This window comes from Polychytrium aggregatum (genome assembly GCF_025602895.1).
Source record: "Polychytrium aggregatum strain JEL109 chromosome Unknown BJ171scaffold_23, whole genome shotgun sequence".
Lineage (NCBI taxonomy): Eukaryota > Fungi > Chytridiomycota > Chytridiomycetes > Polychytriales > Polychytrium > Polychytrium aggregatum.
Genome location: NW_026516225.1, coordinates 385,307 through 404,775, shown reverse-complemented (window position 1 = coordinate 404,775; position 19,469 = coordinate 385,307). Strand labels below are relative to the sequence as shown.

Genomic DNA, 19,469 nt, shown 5'->3' with positions numbered 1-19,469 from the left:
GCTTTGGCGGTTGAAGAGGTTTATGCTCATCCGGCAAGAGCAATCTCCCAAGCCCATGCACAAGGCTGCTTGCAGAACCACCGGAACATCCACACCCGCGGCGGTGTTGGCATCAGCCCACGGCCTTGGTCTGAAACATCGACACCCCACCACAGCAACACCCAGCAACACTCAACAACACCCACCAACACCCACCACCATCCCGCGACATCCACGCCGGCACATGTCGCCGCTGCAAGACACCGCTTGCCGCATCGCGGCCCTGCAGCACACCATCGGCCCTGACATCTGGTCCACGGCCTTGCCTCGGTCTTGCCTCGGCCATGCGGATGGCATCATCGGCGGGCTCTCGGCGTGCGTGATTGGATCTCAGTGCTCGTCGCTGCACTCTCGGCGGGCGAGATGTGGCTCTTGCTTCTTTCCTGTGGTGGACCCGAACACACTCTCGTCTCCACATCGCCATGTCTGCGACTTGCCATGAGCATGTCTGCGTCCCGGCCAGCACTTGGCCGTATGACTGCCTGGCAAAGGTCTGTTTGCCCAAGCGACACACCCATATCCACACCGATAACCACAATCGCACACGGCGCACCAGCCCCGATGCAGCCACATCCGTCGCAGCCACATCCGCCGCGGCTGCAACCGTAACCATAACATTAGCCACACCACCAGACCCACCGTCAACATCAACACCGACATCAACAGCAGCACCACCAGACACAACACCACCATCAACACCAGCACCACCGCCAACAGCAACCGCAACCAGCCCAGGGCATGTCCTTTGTCCCGGACACGGACCGGGCGCACCGCGAGCCCCCCGCCGCCGCCGTGGCCCCGCCGCAGCCGCCCGCACCGCCCGCACTGCACACAGGCCACAGGCACAACAGCGGCCCGTGCCACCAGCCCTGGTCACCATCCCCCCTTGTGCGTGTCTCCGCCCGCGCCAGCGTGACCCGCCGGCTTCATTTGGGCGCACCAACCCACTCGCGGGCTTGCCCGTCGCGCGTGTCGCCTGAGGCACCGGCCGCACCAGTCGGCGCACCCGCTCCTTGGCCACACGGGCGTGCCACCCGCGCCGGTCCGGCAGGAGGGCGGATCTGTCCTGCGACCGAGCTCGCATTGCACCTCGAATTGCACCCCGACACTACGTTGATCTCGACACTACGTTGATCTCGACACTGCTTTGATCCCGCCTCGATAGCGTGGTCTTCTGCCTCCAGTCTTCTCGGCGGCAACGGGACTTGCACAGCATCAGCGCGATGCTCGCATGTCCCGCCTGTCCCACAGCCCCTCGGCTGAGCCCGCGCCATGGGCCTGAACATGTGCCGAAAGAGAAAACCGCAGCAAGGACATGGCTCCACAGCAAGGCCATGGCTCCATCGGCGCACCACCATGCATGTCGCACTTTGGCCTGTGGCAAGAGCAGATGCAGCCAATCATGCCCTTCGAGTCCATTCTGGCCTGGTCCATGTGGCGGTCGTGTGTGGGTCGAGCCCGGTCTTGTGTCTTGCGCACCTGACCATCGATGTCTTGCTTCCACCCGACCTGCGCTACCCGAGCCCCCTTTCCATGCCCTGTCCATGTCCTTTCCATGTCCTTTCCATGCCCGTCCTTGCCTGGCGGTTCGCTGCCACTTGGGTGGCTGCAGCTTCTCTCGATGGCATCAGTCTGCATGGTAGTGCACATCTGTTCAATCTTGGTGGCATTTCCATCAACCACATCTGGTATCGACCACCTCCACATCTGGTATCGACCGCCCCCATCCATCGGCCCTGCCCCCTCGTCCCGGCTGCCTCCCAGCCCCCCGCCAGCCCGTCCCGGCGCTCGCGCAGCCCCACAGCTCCGTGCAGCCGACCCTGGCCACGCGGGCAACGCCCGAGCTGGCATGCCTGCAGCTCAGCGGCGCCGCCTGTTTGCGCCCCAGCCAAGGCCGCGAGCGAAAAGAGCGCTGACTGGACTCCAAACAGCACCCGTTGCTTCTTTCCGGCGTGGTCCTGTGCGGCACCAGGAAAATGAAAGGATCCATCCACCACAATTTCCTCCTCCTCCACTTGCTCCTCGTCCTCGTCCCCGTCCTTCGCCACCGTTGCAAGGAGGTGCTGTCATGAGGCCCGTGTGTCTACCGATCCATTTTTTTCTTTCGTTGGCTTTGGCCCGGGTTGCACCAATTGCACCGGCCGCTGACACCTTTCTGCTCTTTCGTCTTCCTTTGTCGGCCTTGAAATTGCATCCTCCTCGCTGGGAAACCCAGCTGCTTGGTGGGGCTCAGCTACCCCCCCCCTGTTGCATCCACCCATCCACAGCCCTCCTCTTCCTTTGCCCATCAGTTGATGTTTTCCATGATGGCAAGCTCGGTGATCCCGCCCTTGCCGCCTCGCTTCGGGTCCATTCCGGGCTTCAGCGCAGCCCTCAGGCCATCTCCGAGTCCTCCCGGGGGCATGAACACCACCTGCATGGGGATCACACCCGTCCACGCGCCGGAAAGAGAGAAGGCGGGCGCCGTTAGTGTGCGGGATCGGGGGTGTTGCGGGTATGCAGCCGTCGGGACTGGTGTCGCTCTTGTGAGGCAGATGCGATGGCCACATCCCGCGGGTGCCACATCATCCCGCAAGTGCCACACCGTCCGTCGAGAGCCACATCGTGCGAGCGACGGTGGCCTGTTCATCAGTCCTGCCAGCGGTCCTGCCAGCGATCCTGCCAGCGGTCCTGCCTGGATGCTGTGTCTGTTCCCATCCAAAGGACAGAGTCTTCCGACTCGCCGCACCGTCCGAGGGACAACTCTCCTTTGCCCTTATGTCCTCGTCGTCGTCCTTCGTCCTGTTGGCCTTTGAGGTCCATACATCCATTGGTCGTAAACGTGGCATCTCCCTCGGCATGCCCAGCAGTCCGCCAATCCGTCAGTCTGCCTCTCTGCCACCAGCGAGCAAGCTAAGGTTGGCCACGCCCATGGTCAATCGCCTACCTTTGTGTTGGATGCTTTTGCCATCGCACACAGCGTCTCCAGATGCCGGATCTGCATTGCCGCGGGGGTGTTGAGGATGTCGGATGCTGTCGAGTGGTGCGGCGAGGGGTGGCCGGATGTGAGTCAAGGGTCGCATGCCGTTGGCAGCGAGACACCACATTCGGCGCCTCTCGACCTCCAAGGTATGTCAGCACATGGTCAAGCCCATGGCCAAGCTCATGGTCAAGCCCATGCCAGGACAAGCACGAAGCCTTCCCAAGAGCCAGGGCTGTGCACGGAGCCATGAGCGGCCCTGTTCCCGCCCGGCCGAGCCAATCGAGGGTCTATCCGCTATCGCATATCCGCCGCGTGCTTGTCGCATGTGTCGAGCGGCAGTCGCATGTCTTTGCATATGCTTGCATGCGTGGATTGCTTACCTTCTCGCATCAGCCGAGCCGACTCGACTGCCCGAGTTCAAAGCCAGCGATCCCCCCCCCACTGGGTTAGTCTGCCACCAAGAACATATCCCCTGCACCTCGGCCATCCTTATGCGAAAGGGGAACCACATCCGTCGTTACCTTCGGCCCTGGCAGCAATCACCTTCGACTCGCCTGTGATAGTGGTGCGATTCGTCCGAGTCAGATAACAGCATGACAAAACAGAGCCAGTCGCAGAAGTGACCGCTTGAATCGCCGCGAATCGCCGTGAATCCCTCTCGTCCACGACTGCACTCCCCCCCCCTCTCTCTCTCTCTCTGCATATCATTCCATTCAGGATCAAGCGCCACTACCAATCCCGCCAGCACACCATCGCCGCCCCCATACCGATTCTCTTCTGCTTGGCCGCTGCGCTCAAGCTCTCCAACAGGTCGGCGCTGAACTGCAAGTCCTTGATCAGAATGCTCTCGATCTTGACTCCCCACGACTGGGCCGGCTCCGATATGATCTGCTGGATCTCGTGCGAGATGGTGTCGCGATGCTCGATGCAGTCCTGCAGCGAGCGAGTGCCGATGATGTGTCGTAGGGTCGTCTGGGTGCGCTCAATAAGCGCACGCTGGACGTTACTGACCTGAAGGAGTTCGCACATACACCCCCACGCCGTCAGTTTTTGATGGCATAGAGCCGCATCCACCGTCGCAGTCGGCTGAGCGCCCCTCAATTTTTCACCAAGCGCCGAACCTACCATGAACGCAGCGCAGTAACTGGGTCGCATCGTCAAAGCGAAGTCGCAGTAAAGTCGCAGGGACGCCCCGATGCGAAATGGGCGCCAGAGCGCGGCCGGCATTAGACCAAGTCGACACATCATGAGCGCACCACCAGTGACTGCATATAGCCAGGCGCTGCCCTCCGCCATACGCGCGAGCCCCACATGCGCATATCGATGACGCTACGCTTGCATCCAGATTTGACTTACGGGTCGACGATGTGCCAGTACAGGACCGAGTCGATTTGCAGCCCTGGTTCAGGATGCGAGCCATCGTCAGCACTCGGCGCGCTCGCCAGACCCCCTCCCTCTCCTCTTCATCCGGCCCGCTCCTCAGGCAGCCGTCAAGACGAACCAACGTTGTCCTTGGTCATCACGATCTGGCGCGGAATGTCTTGGATCTGGATCTTGATATCGACCGACCGAATCGTCTCGGTGCACAGATTGAGGCGGTAGAGCCCCGGGTCCACCGAGCGGTAGAACTTGCCAAACTTGGATATCAGCCCGACCTGGCCCTGTGAAATGGTCTTGAATGGGCTGGAGGCACGGCGCGGCCATCGAGGAAATACGTGGAGGCGAGGGTGAGATCGGAAAGGTGTGGGAAAATGGAAAATGGAAATGGGTCAATCGTTTGATGCTCACCATTCAAGATTTGCGGCTGCGCAAAGACATTCTTGCCCCACGTTCCTCTCCCTCCTTCGCCGTGGCATGAGTGCAGCCCCCCGTTCGGTTCTCACGCCATGCACACCCCCCCTCCGTCTCGACACGCTCATACGCAATTCGCTTCGGCGCAGCGACGACCTACTTTGGGCAGCAGATGCAGCACGGAACACTTCCGAGGATCCCGATGAGGGACCCCAGACACACCAGCATGAACTCGTAGCACTCGTGCTCGACGGGGTTCAGCTCGATCGTGCCCGCGAACGACGGGATCAGGTTGGGCGTCTCGGCGACCATGCCTCTGGAGAGGTCGGGCTGTTGTTGGGTCGAGGCGCCGGCCGAATGCCCGTACGAGTTGTCGATCTGGATGGCGTTTTCCATGACGGGCCTGAGACTGGGCGTGGATGAGGTCTGGCCTGGAAGTGCGGGCAAGCTGTTTTTCATGCGAACGCGGGGTCGAACACCCTCCCCTGATGCGCCTTCCTTCCCCCCTCCTCCTGAATCACTGCTGCCCTTCTGATCGCCAGACACAGCCATTTTCCGATCGATCACGCGACCCGGCCCCGTGGTGGCCAATCGCAGGAGCACCCCGCGTGGCACAGGCCACACTGTGGGCATCCGCGCCGATCCGCCATGGCCAGCCACGGCGCCGTGCACGCGACCGCCGACACAGCCGCACTGTGGCTGGGCGCCCTCGCCCGTTTCGGCAGCCGCCCTCGCGCCTGTGCGACCCTCCGCCACCGACGCGTTTCATGGACGCCTCAGAGCCGCCGAGATCGGGCTCCGGCCTTTGCTCCCTCCCTCTTCCTGGTTCGTTCTGTCCCGCTCTCTCTCTCGCCCCTCTAACGCATCCGGGGGCCAAGCACCACTCGCCCAGCCGTATCTGTCTCCCGACATCATCGTCTCCCCTCCGCCGAGTCCAAGATGAGCGTCCCCGTCAAGCCCAACGACCATCTCGTCAAGCTTCTGATCATCGGCGACAGCGGTACGGCCAGGGGGGGGGATGCGGAGCCTGAGGCGGCCTCGTTTGCTGTATCAGATGGGGCCGGCTCGGCTCGGCAGGGCTGCCCAGTCGGCCTGGCAGGGAGCATCCAGGCTCGCCACGCATCCGGCCCGTCGTCCATCCAGGGCCCGGGTGTCGTCCCAGCCATCTCTATCTGGGTGCCGCTCTGCTTGGAAAGTTGGGCATCCCACTCGCTGATCACATCCACCCTTGGCTATTCTGTGGGCGTGCGTGTTGTACATGGGCAATATCTGCCGGAAACACCGTCCAGGCGTCGGCAAGTCCTGTCTGCTGCTGCGATTCGTCGACGACTCCTTCACGCCGTCCTTTATCACCACGATCGGCATCGACTTCAAGATCCGCAAGGTCAATATCGAGGGCAAGCAAATCACGTTGCAGATCTGGGACACGGCTGGACAGGAGCGCTTCAAGACCATCACGACAGGTACGACCGGGCGTGCTTGCTAACAGCCAGACAGTGCGGGGGAGGGGAAGGCGGGACTCTTCAGCAGTCTTGATCGCGACCGCTGCCTCCACTCTCGTCCTCGAGCGCACTCCAGAGCACCAAACACCGAGCACCGAACACATCCGTTCCATTCAATAGCTCGGCTGTGCTGGAACCGATGCACCCTCTCAACAAACTCTGATCCTCGAGAGAGCCAGCATGTGCTGCAAACTTACCAATGCATCCGCCTCCCCTCCCCTGCCTCAACATCTGGACGCACCAACAGCATACTACCGGAGCGCCATGGGCATTCTCGTGGTTTACGATGTCACGGACGAGAATAGCTTCCGAAGTAAGGGCCGACCTGCCGATGCGTGACTGTCTCATCGTCGCACACCACTCATCGAATCGCCTCAAGTCTCTGATGCCCTTGGCTAACATGGAATTTGCGCAGATGTCGCAACGTGGATGAAGAATGTGGACGAACATGCTCCCGAGGGAATCTCGAGGTGTCTGATCGGCAACAAGTGCGACCTCGAGGGTGCTAGGGTGAGTATCCCCAGCGCGAGTTCATCGGATTTGCGGTGGCCAATCGTGCTCACGGAATACGACGCACGACGGCAACGGCTCAAAGCGAGAGCGTTCGATCGAGCTTTGTGTCGCACTCGAGCATGTCCGGGTGTCAATCTGTCGATAATTTGTGGGAGGGGGGTGGGCCATGAGCACATCGAAGCTGACCAACCTGGTCGATTGGTGCCTGCAGCAAGTCCCTCCCGAGAAGGGCCAGGCCCTCGCCGACGAATACGGCATCGAATTCATGGAGTGCAGCGCCAAATCCAACATTGGTGAGTTGCCTTGCAAGGACATCCACGAGCCGATTACTTGACTCCCGAAGTCACGGCCAAGGAGCACACTATGCGCGACCATGCATCTCGAAAGGCTGTGCTGTTCGCTTCGACCTGACCTGTCTCTTGTGCACACGGCCCAGGAGTCGAGCAAGCCTTCATGGATCTGGCTCGGCGTATTCTTCGCCGTCGGAGCGGACTAGAAAACGGCGACAATGCCTCGGCCTCAGCGAGCGTGCAGCTCAACCCTAACGGCGGCAACGCAGCCGGCGGAGGCTGTTCGTGTTGAGCGACCGCGCACCCCGGGGAACCGGATCTTGGACGAACAAGTCGAGCTTTTAGATTTGTGGCGAGGGAGGAAGGGTTTGGAGCTAGTGGCCGACCGAGTCTTTTTGCTCGTGGGAAGGACGCCATCTGCTCGTCAGTCGTCGAGAAGATGTCGGGCTGTGATGCAAGCGACCCAGAGTTCGCGGGGCGATCTCAGAGACGACGCACTTGTCTTGAGCCATACTCTTCCCACTCGCAGCGGCTCAGCGTCACCACACTCCTTGCGGATTGCTCGTCCCTTCTCCCTGCTCCACACTGACTGCGCTGCCACTTGGCTCCTTCCCGTCTACTTCTCCCTTCCTCCTTCGCCAACACTCTTTCAACCTTTTGTTTTCTTACCGCGCACCGAATTCCCCGCTTCCATGTTCTCCTGTCCTCTGGCATATCCACCAGTAACCTACACTAGACTCCGTGTTGGTTGTTTGCGTTTCGGAACAACGACACTGTTCTCGAAGAAGAATAAAGCTGCCGTTTCCCACGGCTTATCCCCCCCCCATTCCGTACTTGCGTGTATCGCAGTATCCATACTTTATTGCTACTGTTTCCATACGGATGGCTGGCTGTGACGGAGGGACGAAAGTAGTCGTGTGGCGGGGATGCCCAACGAAAACACAACACAACCAAGCGACTGAAGGGGACAATTGTGAATGGGTAGGTACATTGACACCGGACTCGACAGAGTCGACGGACAGAAAGCAGAATGGGTCGCGTTGTCAATGGAGTAATAGAGAAAGAAAGAAAGAGAAAGAATAACAAGTGCAGGACTGATAGCGAATGCAAGGGCAAGGGGCAGTAAAGACGGGGCAGCGAGAGTAACAATCCAAGGCAGGACGGCAGCGCCTGCGCCAGCAGATTCATGTGTACTTTTTGATCTCGCATTTGGTGCACATCCTCTCGCTCTTGCCCGGAGGACAGCAGCAAAAGTTGAAAGGGCAGCAGCAGATACAAAGCATGATGTCGGTGCAGGTCCATCGTCCCGTGGCGACAAAGTCGTGGGGCGGACATCCCTGGTATTCAGGGTGAACGGCACCCGGATGGCCGCCGTAGCCTTGCGGTGGTGGCGGCGGCTGCGGCTGCTGTGGGTAGTAAACCGGCATCGGCTGCTGCTGCATCATCATGGGCTGTTGCTGCATCATCATAGGTTGTTGCGGCTGAACCATCATCGGTTGCTGCTGCTGCGGCTGCTGGGCCATCATGGGCTGTTGACCATAGATGGATGCAGACGACTGCATCATCGGGGTCTGCGGTGCCGTGGGCGACATCGCGGGTTGTTGCATCATCATGGGCTGCTGCCCGTAAGAAGAGGAGGACTGCTGCATATCTGAATGACGCTTTTGAGGTTGCCTGGCGAGGTTCCCAGAGGATTAATGGAGAATTCGCGACTGAACAGGACCGCGAATGATTTGGTGAGGCTGTCGCGTGTCTGGGACCTGGTAAGCGCTGGTTTTCGTCCTTATTTGAGGGGAGTGAGCAGAGTTCGGGATGAACAGGCAAGTACAAGCACAGGATGAAAACAGAGCCACAAGGGAAGTATAGCTGTTGGAGCGATGGTGTGAACGGAAATCGGACAGCGCTGGGCTGAGACGACGACCAAGAAGCAACGGAAAATATGAGAGAGCGAACAAAATGCCCGAAACGAAGGGGGGGACTGGCGAAATACTGAGCCCTCCGAGCGACCGCCACGGCCAAAGCTGTGGAGGGAGGCAGCGTCCCTCATGAACATACTGGCAAAGAGGAGAGCCCTTGCTTCTCGAGAGGGGAGAGAGCGGCGGTCCTGTCTGTTCCCCCGCTCATTCCTGTGAGCTTGCATTACCTGGCGGTTGACTGTTCTTGTCATGGCCGTGGCGGCTGAAGCAATCATGCAATCATGAGCGATTGGCTGCTGCCGGCTCGGGCAGACCTCTCCCGCACCGGGCCAGCGCACTGTCAAGCGAGGGAGGGGGTCGGATTGGTCTTCGGATTGGAGGGCGGGCACCGCATCGCCGAATCACAATCTGATTGACAGACATCCCGGCCGATTGGGGGCATTCGGAGACACTGCCTCTGCTGTCGTTGCGATGTTACAACAATTGCAGCATCTATAGCGCAGACGAAAGCAAGTGGAGCGGCCACATTGCCCGTGCGGCTGGGCTGAATCGAGAGATGTCGCCGACCTTTGACGCGGAGCACATTCACATTCGCACAGACGAGCCAGCTGAAAGCACACACATATGCACGGGCATTTCATTAGGCGAACAGATATATTTCGTAAACTTTGGCAGGGTGGGGAACTTGCTGTCCGACAGCTGCCGGTCAGGAGACATGACGACATAGAGCCAGAGCAAACACCAGATCGTGAGAAAGCAAAGAGTTGAACCAAGAGAAAGAATTTATAGCACAGAGGATGTACAAGTGCAGACAGAGCGAGGATGGGAGACGGATGGATACAGGAGCTTGGGATTCCATGGACCCTCGAGATCATATTATGGCGGGCAAGACCGACACGAGACAGAAGCGCGGTGTACACAGGGCGGGGTGGGCTTGGCAAATGCGGGCGACGACGGCGAGGCCGCGTTCGGATAAGGGGCAAGGTGATCGCACGGTGCTTCGCTGCTGCTTGCTGTCCGCTTACTGCTGCTTGATGCCGCACTTGGTGCACTGCTCTTCGCTCTGGCCGGGAGGGCAGCAGCAGAAGTTGAAGGGGCAGCAGAAGATGCAGAGCACAATGTCGGACAGGGTCCAGTTGCCGGTCTTGACGAAGCTGTGGGGAGGGCACATCTGGGGGTTGCCGTAGACAACAGTCTGGGGAGCATAACCCTGCTGGACGTAGCCCTGCTGGGGAGCATAGCCCTGCTGAGGAGGCTGGGGAGCGTAGCCTGGCTGAGGAGCGTAGCCTGGCTGGGGAGCATAGCCTGGCTGGGGAGGCTGAGGAGCGTAGCCCTGCTGGGGATAGCCCTGGGGAGCAGAGGTGGCAGGAGGGTAGGCGTTGTTCTGGTTGGCAGACATGGCGTTGGGCGTCGATGTGGAGCAGCAGGAGACCAGGAGACCAGGGCGAGATCGGGTGCGATGGTGTCGAGGGGGGACTCGATGCAAACCTCGAAATTTATAGGAAGCACCGCCGCATGGAGGCAGATGGGCCTTTGAGGCGAGTGAAAGCCCCGCAGAAGCCGGCCCAGCCGCCGCGACATACAAGGCAGGAGAAACAAGAGCGACAAGAGGCCGAGATTGCGGATACAACCGCGGCGACAAGGACTGGCACAGCGTGCGGCGGTGTTGTTGATGTTGTTGATGTTATTGTTGATGTTGTTGTCGATGTTGGTGTGGCTTGTTGTTGGTATTGCCTGTTCCGGGCGCCGTTGCATGCTGTGTAACCACGGAGAGTTGCGGGCTGGTTGTGCCCTTTGCGCCGATTGGGGGCGACGGCGCTGGAGACCGAAGGCGAAGTGCACGGCATTACCGCCATCGTGGAAAGAGCTGCTGCTGGTGCTGCAATCGCTCTTCCTCGTCGCGAACGCTGGCCTCTCGTCGCGAACGCACTTCCTCAGCCGATCGTCTCGCCAGTGCCGTCGCCAGCGCCGTCGCCAGTCCTGCTGCGGCTTCCGCCCAGATTCGGCTCTTGAGTGCCTCTGCTGTGTCTGGCGGCGGACGTTACACATGACACCCAGCGATTTAGGCTGGTCCGCGTCGCCACAGGTGCGACCGTTGCACCAGCAGCCAGGCACGCGCGCGGCGCTGGTCCCGAGTGGTGCGTGGTCGGGTCCGTGCCAGTCAGGCGGGCGCACCCCTGGCCCAGCAAACTTGCCCCCACAGAGCGGATTGAGGCCGCTCGCCCGACCCATCCAGCGAGACACAGCGAGACGCACGGCAACAGATGGACCAGATCAAGCGCCAAGACCGGCCGACGATGGCACCAAAGACCCGATGGATATGGCCAAGTGACGAGAAACTGTTATGCACTGCACTGATGGCATATCCTGCAGATGGCTCATTTGGTATTGGCGAATGCCTTGCTGAGCGTTTCGTACACAACAAATGTGATGCATGTGCCAGGAAGCACCCGCAAAAGACCCGTCTCCAGCCCGCGGTAGAACCCACGCAGGCCTTCGTTCCTGCAAGGCCAGTGCACAAGTCAACGCAGTCAGTATGCAGCGTGGTCGCAGTCAATGTGCAGTGCAAACGCTGGATGTAGATTCCGATGGCACAGGGCGGCCGAGGACGGCTGACACGAGCACGCAGGCTTACCTCCAAATGACCCCTACCGTTCCGAGCACGCTCCGGGAGGTGGCTGGATTCTCGCTGCGCTGGTTCTGGCGGCAGGAAGGTGGGATGCGTTCCCCAGTGTCAGGGCTGAGACCGATGCGATCGCGACTGCGACATTCCAGAGTCAGTCAGCGCCATACCTGGATCCGAGCCTTGACGACTTGATACGGGTATGTAATCGACGTCGCCATGATTTTGGATAGCGCTGCCATCGCCAGGTACTCCAGCGTTCCCAGTTTGTCGGAGCTGTCGCCGTGAACCAGCTCTGCCCGGACCTTTTTGAGCTCTTCGTACACAGTGAACTGCACAGCGCCATGCGATGTGCCTATCAAAGCAGGGACGACGCCTCGATACAGGCCCCGGATTCCTTCTTGTCGATATGTCCGGGACAGGCAGTCTGTGGCGAGATCAGGACCAATGACAGGTCGGTCAGTGTCGCCCTGAGCAACATCCATCGCCCGCACAAGCACCTCGGCCATCGGGGTAGACATGTCGAGTTACCCCAGAGTCCCTTGTATGCGCCTGGATCGCTGGCTTTCTGGGCGCAGATGCGAGTCTTTGCCAGCCAGAACGGGTTGGTAAAAAACACTGTGATTCCGCCTGTTGTTGCAGATGAAGAGCCGATTCGGTGAGCCATGCGACAGGTTCGCCGCCGCGATTGGTTGGGTGGCCATGGCCCATCATGCGACCGCCCAGCGGACAGCCCTCTGGCTTTGCGCCAGATCATGCATTCACTCCGGACCCATCGCCCGACGCACCAGCTGCCATAGACGCAAGCATGTGGTGCCCGGGACTCAGCTTCTGGTTCTTCTCGGTCCTCATGGCGGATTTGATCGTGTCGTACCTGGGAAGTGCAGTCCAGAAACGTCAGCACAGCCGTCCTCGAGCGACTCACCGGACACTGCCTCAACAGGCTGGCGATACGGCGCATACGATGCGGGCTTTTGTGGCTCTACACCCAGTGTCCTTCCATCGGCTGCAGCGGCAGATCCGTTTGTGCTCCGCCCTGGCTCGGCTGGGTCTCGGCAACCGAGTTCGTGCGCAACGACCGATGCCATCCGCCTCGTACCAGAAAAAGTAGAACCCCCAGGACAGAGTCGAGCCAGCCAGGTTGGCCACAACGCCACGATAGAGGGCCCGGTGCCCGCCTTCGTCCTTGAGGATATAGCGATAGGCCTGGAGAGTGTTTTGGTATGGCGTGCCCGAGGACTGCGAGCCGGCCGACGAGGCTGTCCCGGGAGTGGTATGCCTCTGCTGATTGGAGACCTGGAATCTTGTCTTGATGAGATCAAACGGATGCAGAACCGCTGTCGATACAAACCCGGCCGAGAAGCCAGCCAGGGCCTGGTCGACGGAGCGGGACCCTGTCAGCGTCCCGGATTTTGGCTTGGCAGTGTTGGCTTCTGTCATGGAGATTGGCACGGAGGCTGCAGAGGCTGTTGCCGATATGGAGGCTGTGGGCTGCTGGCTCGTTGATTTGTACGGGGCGTGCCTTTCAGAGCGCTGCGATTCAAAGGTTGCGTTGCTTGCGATCCAAAGGAAGTCGCTTGGCGGCGCGAGCCAACAGGAAATCCAACAGCATGACCGCGCACGCGCAGCACCGCCGGAACGGCCGCCGAGGGGCTGCGCACGGCGAGAGCAGCCGGGCGGAGTTTGAAAATCAGACTCTCTTGCAGACGACATCATGTCCCGGCGGGTGCGGTTGGAGCATCGCTATCGAAGGTAGCGATTCGACGCAGCAAGGGACATGGTCGCGGAAGCGATGGCGGTGTGTGTGTGCCAGCCAGGAGTGCGAGCGAGGAGCCGCCTCTCGGTGGTGCTCTCGGTGGCTCTCGCGGCTCTCCTCCGCTCTCGCTCCAGATCGCGGCCTTCCCAAGATCACCAGCAGCACCATCCGGCGCTGATCGCATCGGCATTGATCGCACCCCGCCTTATCGATGACCCCCGCTCGACCGGCCTTGCGCCCCTTGCCTGCCGTCCTGCTGCCGCACTACAATGCCGTCAACCGACACAACCTCGCCGCGCTCGCCGTCTCGATCCACACCGCCATCCATCATGCCGACTTTATTGCCGTCGACACCGAGTTCACCGGCCTCGGCGACCACTCCAAGACCAAGGCTCCGAATGTCGAGGACCGCTACCGGAACCTCAAGGCTCTTGTAGAGTCCCATGCCGTCGTCTCCTTTGGCCTGTCCATCTTCCATAAGGCCGAGCCCCTGCCGGACACCAGCGAGCTGTGCAGGCCCTATGTTGTCAGCAACTTCAGTTTCTCCCTGGTGTGCCAGCGGGATTTTACCTTGTCGCCTTCGAGCGCCTCATTCCTGATCGACAACGGATTTGACTTCAACGCCCTGCTAAGAGACGGAATCCCATATCTGCCCGGTGCGCTGCCAACCAAGGGGTCGTCAACTCAGAAGGTGGGCGTCCCGGCCAAAGAGCCAGCATCGTATCGACGTAGATCGGACAAATCTCTGATTCTGGATGGCATTCGCTAGGACCGCACCTGCTTTTCAACCCGTCTATCGCCGTTCGCCTATCTCACACCGAACACCACTCTATTTTCGGTTGAATTGCTTGCACTCATCGGATCAGGCCACGGTCCCGCCGCTCTGTCTGGAGCAGTCGACGACGATGCGCTCCATCTTCATGAAGATCCTGACCCAGTCTGGGCCCGTGATTGTGCACAACGGCCTCCTCGACCTGATGTTCATGTATCACAGCTTCTACTGCGATCTTCCCCCAACCCTGAGTTCCTTTGTCGCCGATCTCTGCGAAATGCTGCAAGGCGGCATTTACGACACCAAGTACATTGCCGATTTTGTGACCCGCGAGAAAGCCTCATATCTGTCGTATTTGTATCGAAAATAGTAAGTGTCGGCACCGAGCCATATGCTACACGTCGCGCATCGATCGAGCTACATATTGGACGGCGCAAATTGCTTCGGACGCTCAGGCACACATGCGGCAGAGCATCCCACGGCCACACCGTCGTCGGCATGCTCGCCTGTCGTTAATGGCGCTGGTTGCGATTCATCTGATCAATAGCGAGCGCGAACAAATCGACCGAGCCTATACCAAAGACAAGCCGTTCTTCCAGTGCGATATCATGGATCCAGTTTCCCACCAGACCTCAAAGGTTGCTATCACGCCTGCCCTAACGCGCATGGTCGTGAGCGCCAACAAGCGCCAGAAGAATAGCAATTTGCCATTTTGCGAGCAGTATGCCGTACGTACCCAGTAATCGCATGGCCACATCATATCCTCAACGACCACCCGACAGTGCTGACACTTCAGCTCGAGCATGGATGGGTTTCAGCGCTTTTCCAGTCTGTCCTGGGCCACTTACTGTTGAGTTGCAATCGAAGAAACCCGCGAGTGTGTATGCTATCCTTACTAAACTTGGCGTTGCATGCTCAACACACAATCCCGCCGATGTCTATAGGACCACGGATACTGTCCGTACGGACGCAACTGTGAGAACTCGCACGATCTCGACATCATCCTCGATTATGAGCATCGGGCTGGCATCGGATCGACCAAAGCAAAGCGACGGAAGAAGAATACAAACTCCACGGAGCAAGTCAGTTCCTCCGATATTGCCTCCGCTGTCGGTGCTGCGTCACCAAACGGTGATCCTGTTGTTAGTGCCGACACTCTTGCTGCGACAACCGACACCTGGATCGGGACGGCGGGGCGAACTGCGGCCGCACCTCCCAACCCAGGACCCGCTTCGATATCGGCACCGCCAAACACAGCCAAATCCAAAGGCACTCCCGCTACCATCGAGACAGCTGCCTGCGTAAATCACAGTGTGACACCGCCTGCAAAATCCCTGCAAGAGACTTGTTGCTCACAGGGGCCAGCCGGTGCCACACCATCAACGTCCTTGGCAAGTCTGGCCGATAGCCGCTCAGCCGCCACTTCTCTGCCAGCCGATTCAGCACCGGTCTCCAAGACATCGCTATTCGAGACTTATCACTCTGCATGCTTCGATGCCTACATGACCGGGTTTGTGTATGCCCATCAAGCAATTGCACACGAATCGAGCATCGCACAGGAGAAAAACAAGATCTACCTGATGGGCAAGGACATACCGCTCAAGATTGAGCTGTCCGGGTTCGCAAAACGCAGCGAAGGGCACAAGAAGATCTGGGACAAGGCCCCGCTCTCTCGAGCTGGAGTGTGAGCGATGCAACGCAGGCCGCATCTGTCCGACTGCTGCTGGATATCCAAAGTCTGCGATTATCGAAGTGGGCGTTGACCGATATGCTCTAACGAGGCGGTTGTAGAGCAGTGCAGCGGTCTGAGCAGCGCGATGTTGCTGCTATCGGCACAAGACCATAAACACGGAAGGTGGCCCTCCAAGAAACTCCCCACTCTGCATATCACCAAAGGAACGAGCCATTGCTTGGCCATGTCGTCCATTCGCAGTCAGTTTATTCATGCTTGTTGCTGTAGCGCATAGACGCCGCGGAGCCCCCTGTTCTTGTTTCAGTGAAGGAGTGTGTCGCCCATGCGTTGTTCCAGGACTGCACCGTCTCGAGGCTGGGATCACGATGCTTCGGAAGAGGTGCTTGAGTGAGCAATCTCTCGGTGCCCGCCGATGTTGGGTTTGAGGACAGGCGTTGTCGTGTGGCTCAGTCCAGCAGAAAGCGAGCCGGTTGCAGGTCCTCGACTGCCGCTCGCCGGGCTGAAGGGGGTTTGCTCTGGCTCACCGGTGCTGATGAGGGTTGGTCGAGTCTCCTTGGCCACCAGGATACGGTCCATGCGGTCCACGACGTCGGTGAGTCTCCGAGTCATCTCGACCACTCGATCTTCATTCATTGTGATCCGACTCTCGAGGATATTCATGGTCTGGGTCAACACATCGATCTGCCGAGCCATTCCCTGGATCGTCGAAACCACCGTATCATCGGCAGCGCCTTGGCGCGCGCTGGGGTTTGAATAGCCGCTGAAATCGCGCGAGGGAGCGTGTGCGGGAACGAAGCCTTGTCCACGCTGCTGAGGATTCCGAATGTCAGGCTCACGCAAGTCGACTCTGTAACTGCCATAGTCGTATTTGTGTGGCTCGCTCGACCGTATCGGATATCCGTTGCCATCCCAGTCAGCCGCGACGTTCTGGGAGCCAAGCGACAATCATCAAACATCAATCATCAAACGTCAAACACCAAGCATGCACCATTGACGTCGACATCAAACAACGCAGAGGCAAGGAGGAGGTAGAGTTAGACCAACTGGCTCATACACATACTCGGCCAACATTGAGACGGGGCTGCTTGCACATGCAGTCGACCCATGGCACATGCAGCTCATGCTTTGCTGACCTGCTCTTCTGAGCCATCGACCTGGATGATCACGGGCTCTTCCTCGCTGACTGGTTGCGACGACCGCAGTCTTGGAGACTGTGATTTCTTCAGAACGCCGGCAGGCTGAGTCTGTTGAATCTGCTGTTGAGTTGGCTGATAGTGTGTGATGCCTTTGCCGCCCTGCGTGGGAACAATGTTGGCAATGACAGGGCTCTTGGGGCGCCCTTTGGGCTGATGTGAGGCTCCGACTGATGCCGTGTCAACCGAGGCGGCAGAGTGTGAAAGTAAAGTAGTTGTCAGTGAATAATAGCTTGAGCATCCGTCGATGCTCAGAGGCCGCACGCGGCACTCGCTGCACGAACAGTAGCTGGTCGAATCGGCAGCTGATCCACTCACAAATGCCAACGTCCTCGGCTGACGACTGCGTCTCGTCAAAGTTGCTCTTCCACACCATGACCTGGCTGTCACTTCCGCCCGTTGCAAAATAGTCGCCGGTCGGAGAGAACACGGCTGCAGTGGTTGGACCGTGCTTGTGGCCGTAGAGCGTGTAAAACAGGTGACCTTCCTTAAGATCCCAGACCTGCCAAACAACAGGGAATAGTGTTTGTGTTCTAGTGAAGCGCATGAAGAGACTCAAGAACCAGGGAAAGCGGCAAATCGACATGGCTTGTATATCGGCGCTGCGCGACAAACATCCGTATGACGCCCCTCATGACCAGATCAAGATCAATGGCTGTCGCTCCCAAATCTTGGACCGCTTACCTTGACCAGTCCGTCCATGCCGGTGCTGATAAGCCACTCGCCGCCCACGCCCCCGAACGATATGCTGTTGACTCCGCCTGACGGACGCTCTCCAGCAGCCGCGCCTGCTCCGCTCGTCATGCCTCCGTGTGCATCCCCGTAATGCTGAATCAACTTGTGCATGCGGATATCGAAGAGTTTGATTGAGCGATCGGTCGAAGCAGATGCCACGATTGTGCCGGACGGATGGAAGGCCGTCGAGGTGATGATGCTGGCCAGCCAAGCCAAGGCACGGCGGCGGGATCCACGGAAGAGAAAGATTTCAGGGTCAGTTGCAGGTATCTACCCCACCTACCACATGCATCGCGTCCATCGCCTCAGCGCGAGGCAACATACCCAGAGTGATCCCAGTAGGTCTTGACGCACATCTTGTTGCTGAGATCCCAGAGCTTGATGGTCTTATCGTCGCTACCCGAGACCACAAGTCGAGTGTCCGGTGCAAACTTGGCGGTGCGAACCCAGTTGAGATGCCCCGCAAGGGTATATTGGAACTTTGATCGATGCGTCGACCAAATCTGCGGATGGTTGGAGGCTCAGCATCCGGCGAAGGGGCTTTTCGCCTTGCCATGAACCAAATTCCCTTCTCACCCTCGAAACTATCGTGTCTGAAGGCGCTCCTATCGGCCCTGGGGTTCGCCCCTATCCATATGTACTTTTGGCGAACCTTACCTTGATGGTCTTATCGTCCGAAGTTGTGAGCAATAGCTCGCTGTCCCTTGAGAACTGAACCGTGCGCACTGTTGAAGTATGAGCCTTGAACACAGTAACATCGCCCTTGCTAGCAGACCGAGGAGGAAGTTAGCGACATTGTAGTTGACTCGGGAGCTGGGGGGGGGACGGGGTGCCAGCAGAGCTGCGGCCCGAAGTGCTTGCATATTCCAGGGTCACAATCTTACACGTTGGGTGTCCACAGGCGAACTGTTTTGTCCCGTGAGGACGATGCCAGAAGGCTCCCCGTTGGAGCAAAGTCGACACTGGTGACGTGGCCCTGCAAACATGATTCCAGGAACGGGAATCAGTCGATCGCTCCACCTGCAGCTGTAGGCGCAAGCACAGCCAGCGAGACTGGCACTGCGATCTTGCCCGCTTCTCGCTGCATATGCAGGGTGGCAACCGCATGCCAACCTTGTGGCCCACGAAACGAAATGCGCGCAACTGGGGCTTGAAGTTCCATATTAAAACGGAGCAGTCCATCGAAGCCGAGGCCAGCTGGGTCATAGATGGCTTGAACGTGAGCGACGTGACGACATCTTTGTGGCCCCGGAAAGATCTTTCCAGCGTTGGATCCTGGGATTGAAAATAGGACTGGATTTGGATTTCGTGTGGTGAGCGGGAGGCAGCGATGGTGTGGCTTGACGATCCGACACAGGCACGCCTGCTGCCTAGCCCGGATGTCCCGGTCATCTATTTCGATGACATCCATAGCGTCCGTGCAGCAGGATGGACTCGCCCGCTTTGCTGTGGTGGATGCGTTGGATCATGGAAGCGCCCGCGCCCAGACGATGGATCTCTTGGGGAGCGATATGGCTGGGAGGGATGCGATGCAGAGGACGCACGACGTGCTGCAGACTCACCATGGCATGGAGCTCGGGGCGATGTAGGGCGGCTTGAGGAGAGATGGAAGCGGCCTGATCAAAGTGCACACCCTGGCAGGGCGAACGGCCCTGACCAAAGCACAAAGCAATGCGGGGCAACG

The 19,469-nt window shown here is 59.2% G+C and overlaps 8 protein-coding genes across 8 annotated transcripts; 2 read left to right on the top strand and 6 right to left on the bottom strand.

The window, feature by feature from the left end:
- Window positions 1-369: 369 nt before the first annotated feature.
- BJ171DRAFT_475711 (uncharacterized protein) lies at window positions 370-1,375 on the bottom strand (the record flags this gene model as incomplete). The annotated part of the gene is made up of 5 exons (XM_053108794.1): window positions 370-517; window positions 593-636; window positions 679-864; window positions 980-1,105; window positions 1,169-1,375. The coding sequence occupies 5 exons, from the start codon at window positions 1,373-1,375 to the stop codon at window positions 370-372; spliced, it is 711 nt and encodes a 236-aa protein (XP_052965766.1).
- A 1,578-nt stretch (window positions 1,376-2,953) lies between these two features.
- On the bottom strand, window positions 2,954-5,104 carry BJ171DRAFT_425207 (uncharacterized protein; the record flags this gene model as incomplete). Its single annotated transcript, XM_053107706.1, has 8 exons — window positions 2,954-3,051; window positions 3,382-3,408; window positions 3,523-3,555; window positions 3,769-4,012; window positions 4,127-4,145; window positions 4,358-4,400; window positions 4,503-4,684; window positions 4,953-5,104. The coding sequence occupies 8 exons, from the start codon at window positions 5,102-5,104 to the stop codon at window positions 2,954-2,956; spliced, it is 798 nt and encodes a 265-aa protein (XP_052965765.1).
- Window positions 5,105-6,050: 946 nt separating this feature from the next.
- On the top strand, window positions 6,051-7,389 carry BJ171DRAFT_425074 (GTP-binding protein ypt2; the record flags this gene model as incomplete). Its single annotated transcript, XM_053107699.1, has 5 exons — window positions 6,051-6,255; window positions 6,542-6,607; window positions 6,710-6,808; window positions 7,023-7,100; window positions 7,244-7,389. The coding sequence occupies 5 exons, from the start codon at window positions 6,051-6,053 to the stop codon at window positions 7,387-7,389; spliced, it is 594 nt and encodes a 197-aa protein (XP_052965764.1).
- An 802-nt stretch (window positions 7,390-8,191) lies between these two features.
- Window positions 8,192-8,877, bottom strand: BJ171DRAFT_509274 (uncharacterized protein). Its single transcript, XM_053111372.1, has one exon. The coding sequence runs from the start codon at window positions 8,744-8,746 to the stop codon at window positions 8,282-8,284; it is 465 nt and encodes a 154-aa protein (XP_052965763.1). The 5' UTR covers window positions 8,747-8,877; the 3' UTR covers window positions 8,192-8,281.
- Window positions 8,878-9,605: 728 nt separating this feature from the next.
- On the bottom strand, window positions 9,606-10,570 carry BJ171DRAFT_138749 (uncharacterized protein; the record flags this gene model as incomplete). Its single annotated transcript, XM_053105699.1, has 1 exon — window positions 9,606-10,570. A coding segment is annotated over one exon (681 nt), but the record flags the coding sequence as incomplete, so codon positions are not given.
- Window positions 10,571-11,335: 765 nt separating this feature from the next.
- On the bottom strand, window positions 11,336-13,202 carry BJ171DRAFT_509270 (mitochondrial carrier domain-containing protein). Its single transcript, XM_053111371.1, has 6 exons — window positions 12,736-13,202; window positions 12,425-12,510; window positions 12,168-12,266; window positions 11,807-12,063; window positions 11,649-11,713; window positions 11,336-11,515 (listed from the first exon to the last, which is right to left on the bottom strand). The coding sequence occupies exons 1-6, from the start codon at window positions 13,074-13,076 to the stop codon at window positions 11,392-11,394; spliced, it is 972 nt and encodes a 323-aa protein (XP_052965761.1). The 5' UTR covers window positions 13,077-13,202; the 3' UTR covers window positions 11,336-11,391.
- A 375-nt stretch (window positions 13,203-13,577) lies between these two features.
- Window positions 13,578-16,035, top strand: BJ171DRAFT_509268 (ribonuclease CAF1). Its single transcript, XM_053111370.1, has 4 exons — window positions 13,578-14,083; window positions 14,259-14,533; window positions 14,712-14,892; window positions 15,109-16,035. The coding sequence occupies exons 1-4, from the start codon at window positions 13,604-13,606 to the stop codon at window positions 15,850-15,852; spliced, it is 1,680 nt and encodes a 559-aa protein (XP_052965760.1). The 5' UTR covers window positions 13,578-13,603; the 3' UTR covers window positions 15,853-16,035.
- A 52-nt stretch (window positions 16,036-16,087) lies between these two features.
- Window positions 16,088-19,440, bottom strand: BJ171DRAFT_509264 (WD40-repeat-containing domain protein). Its single transcript, XM_053111369.1, has 9 exons — window positions 19,348-19,440; window positions 18,899-19,078; window positions 18,670-18,761; window positions 18,443-18,551; window positions 18,110-18,288; window positions 17,735-17,984; window positions 17,369-17,552; window positions 16,991-17,220; window positions 16,088-16,784 (listed from the first exon to the last, which is right to left on the bottom strand). Exons 1-9 carry the CDS (start codon window positions 19,348-19,350, stop codon window positions 16,218-16,220), a joined length of 1,794 nt encoding a protein of 597 aa, XP_052965759.1. The 5' UTR covers window positions 19,351-19,440; the 3' UTR covers window positions 16,088-16,217.
- Window positions 19,441-19,469: the final 29 nt, after the last annotated feature.

What these genes read in the sequence shown, in the direction of transcription:
- BJ171DRAFT_509274 (XM_053111372.1), bottom strand. Translation starts at nt 8,746, where the DNA reads ATGCAGCAGTCCTCCTCTTCTTACGGGCAGCAGCCCATGATGATGCAA.
- BJ171DRAFT_509270 (XM_053111371.1), bottom strand. Translation starts at nt 13,076, where the DNA reads ATGACAGAAGCCAACACTGCCAAGCCAAAATCCGGGACGCTGACAGGG. An exon ending in GCTTGCGTCTATGGCAGCTG is followed by an intron (nt 12,267 to 12,424) that starts GTGCGTCGGGCG and finishes CTGCAACAACAG; the next exon opens with GCGGAATCACAGTGTTTTTT. An exon ending in ACGGTAGGGGTCATTTGGAG is followed by an intron (nt 11,516 to 11,648) that starts GTAAGCCTGCGT and finishes CTGGCCTTGCAG; the next exon opens with GAACGAAGGCCTGCGTGGGT.
- BJ171DRAFT_509268 (XM_053111370.1), top strand. Translation starts at nt 13,604, where the DNA reads ATGACCCCCGCTCGACCGGCCTTGCGCCCCTTGCCTGCCGTCCTGCTG. An exon ending in AGGGGTCGTCAACTCAGAAG is followed by an intron (nt 14,084 to 14,258) that starts GTGGGCGTCCCG and finishes TCATCGGATCAG; the next exon opens with GCCACGGTCCCGCCGCTCTG. An exon ending in CATTTTGCGAGCAGTATGCC is followed by an intron (nt 14,893 to 15,108) that starts GTACGTACCCAG and finishes CGATGTCTATAG; the next exon opens with GACCACGGATACTGTCCGTA.
- BJ171DRAFT_509264 (XM_053111369.1), bottom strand. An exon ending in CGGACGATAAGACCATCAAG is followed by an intron (nt 18,289 to 18,442) that starts GTAAGGTTCGCC and finishes AACCATCCGCAG; the next exon opens with ATTTGGTCGACGCATCGATC. An exon ending in GCATGGACGGACTGGTCAAG is followed by an intron (nt 17,553 to 17,734) that starts GTAAGCGGTCCA and finishes GTTGTTTGGCAG; the next exon opens with GTCTGGGATCTTAAGGAAGG.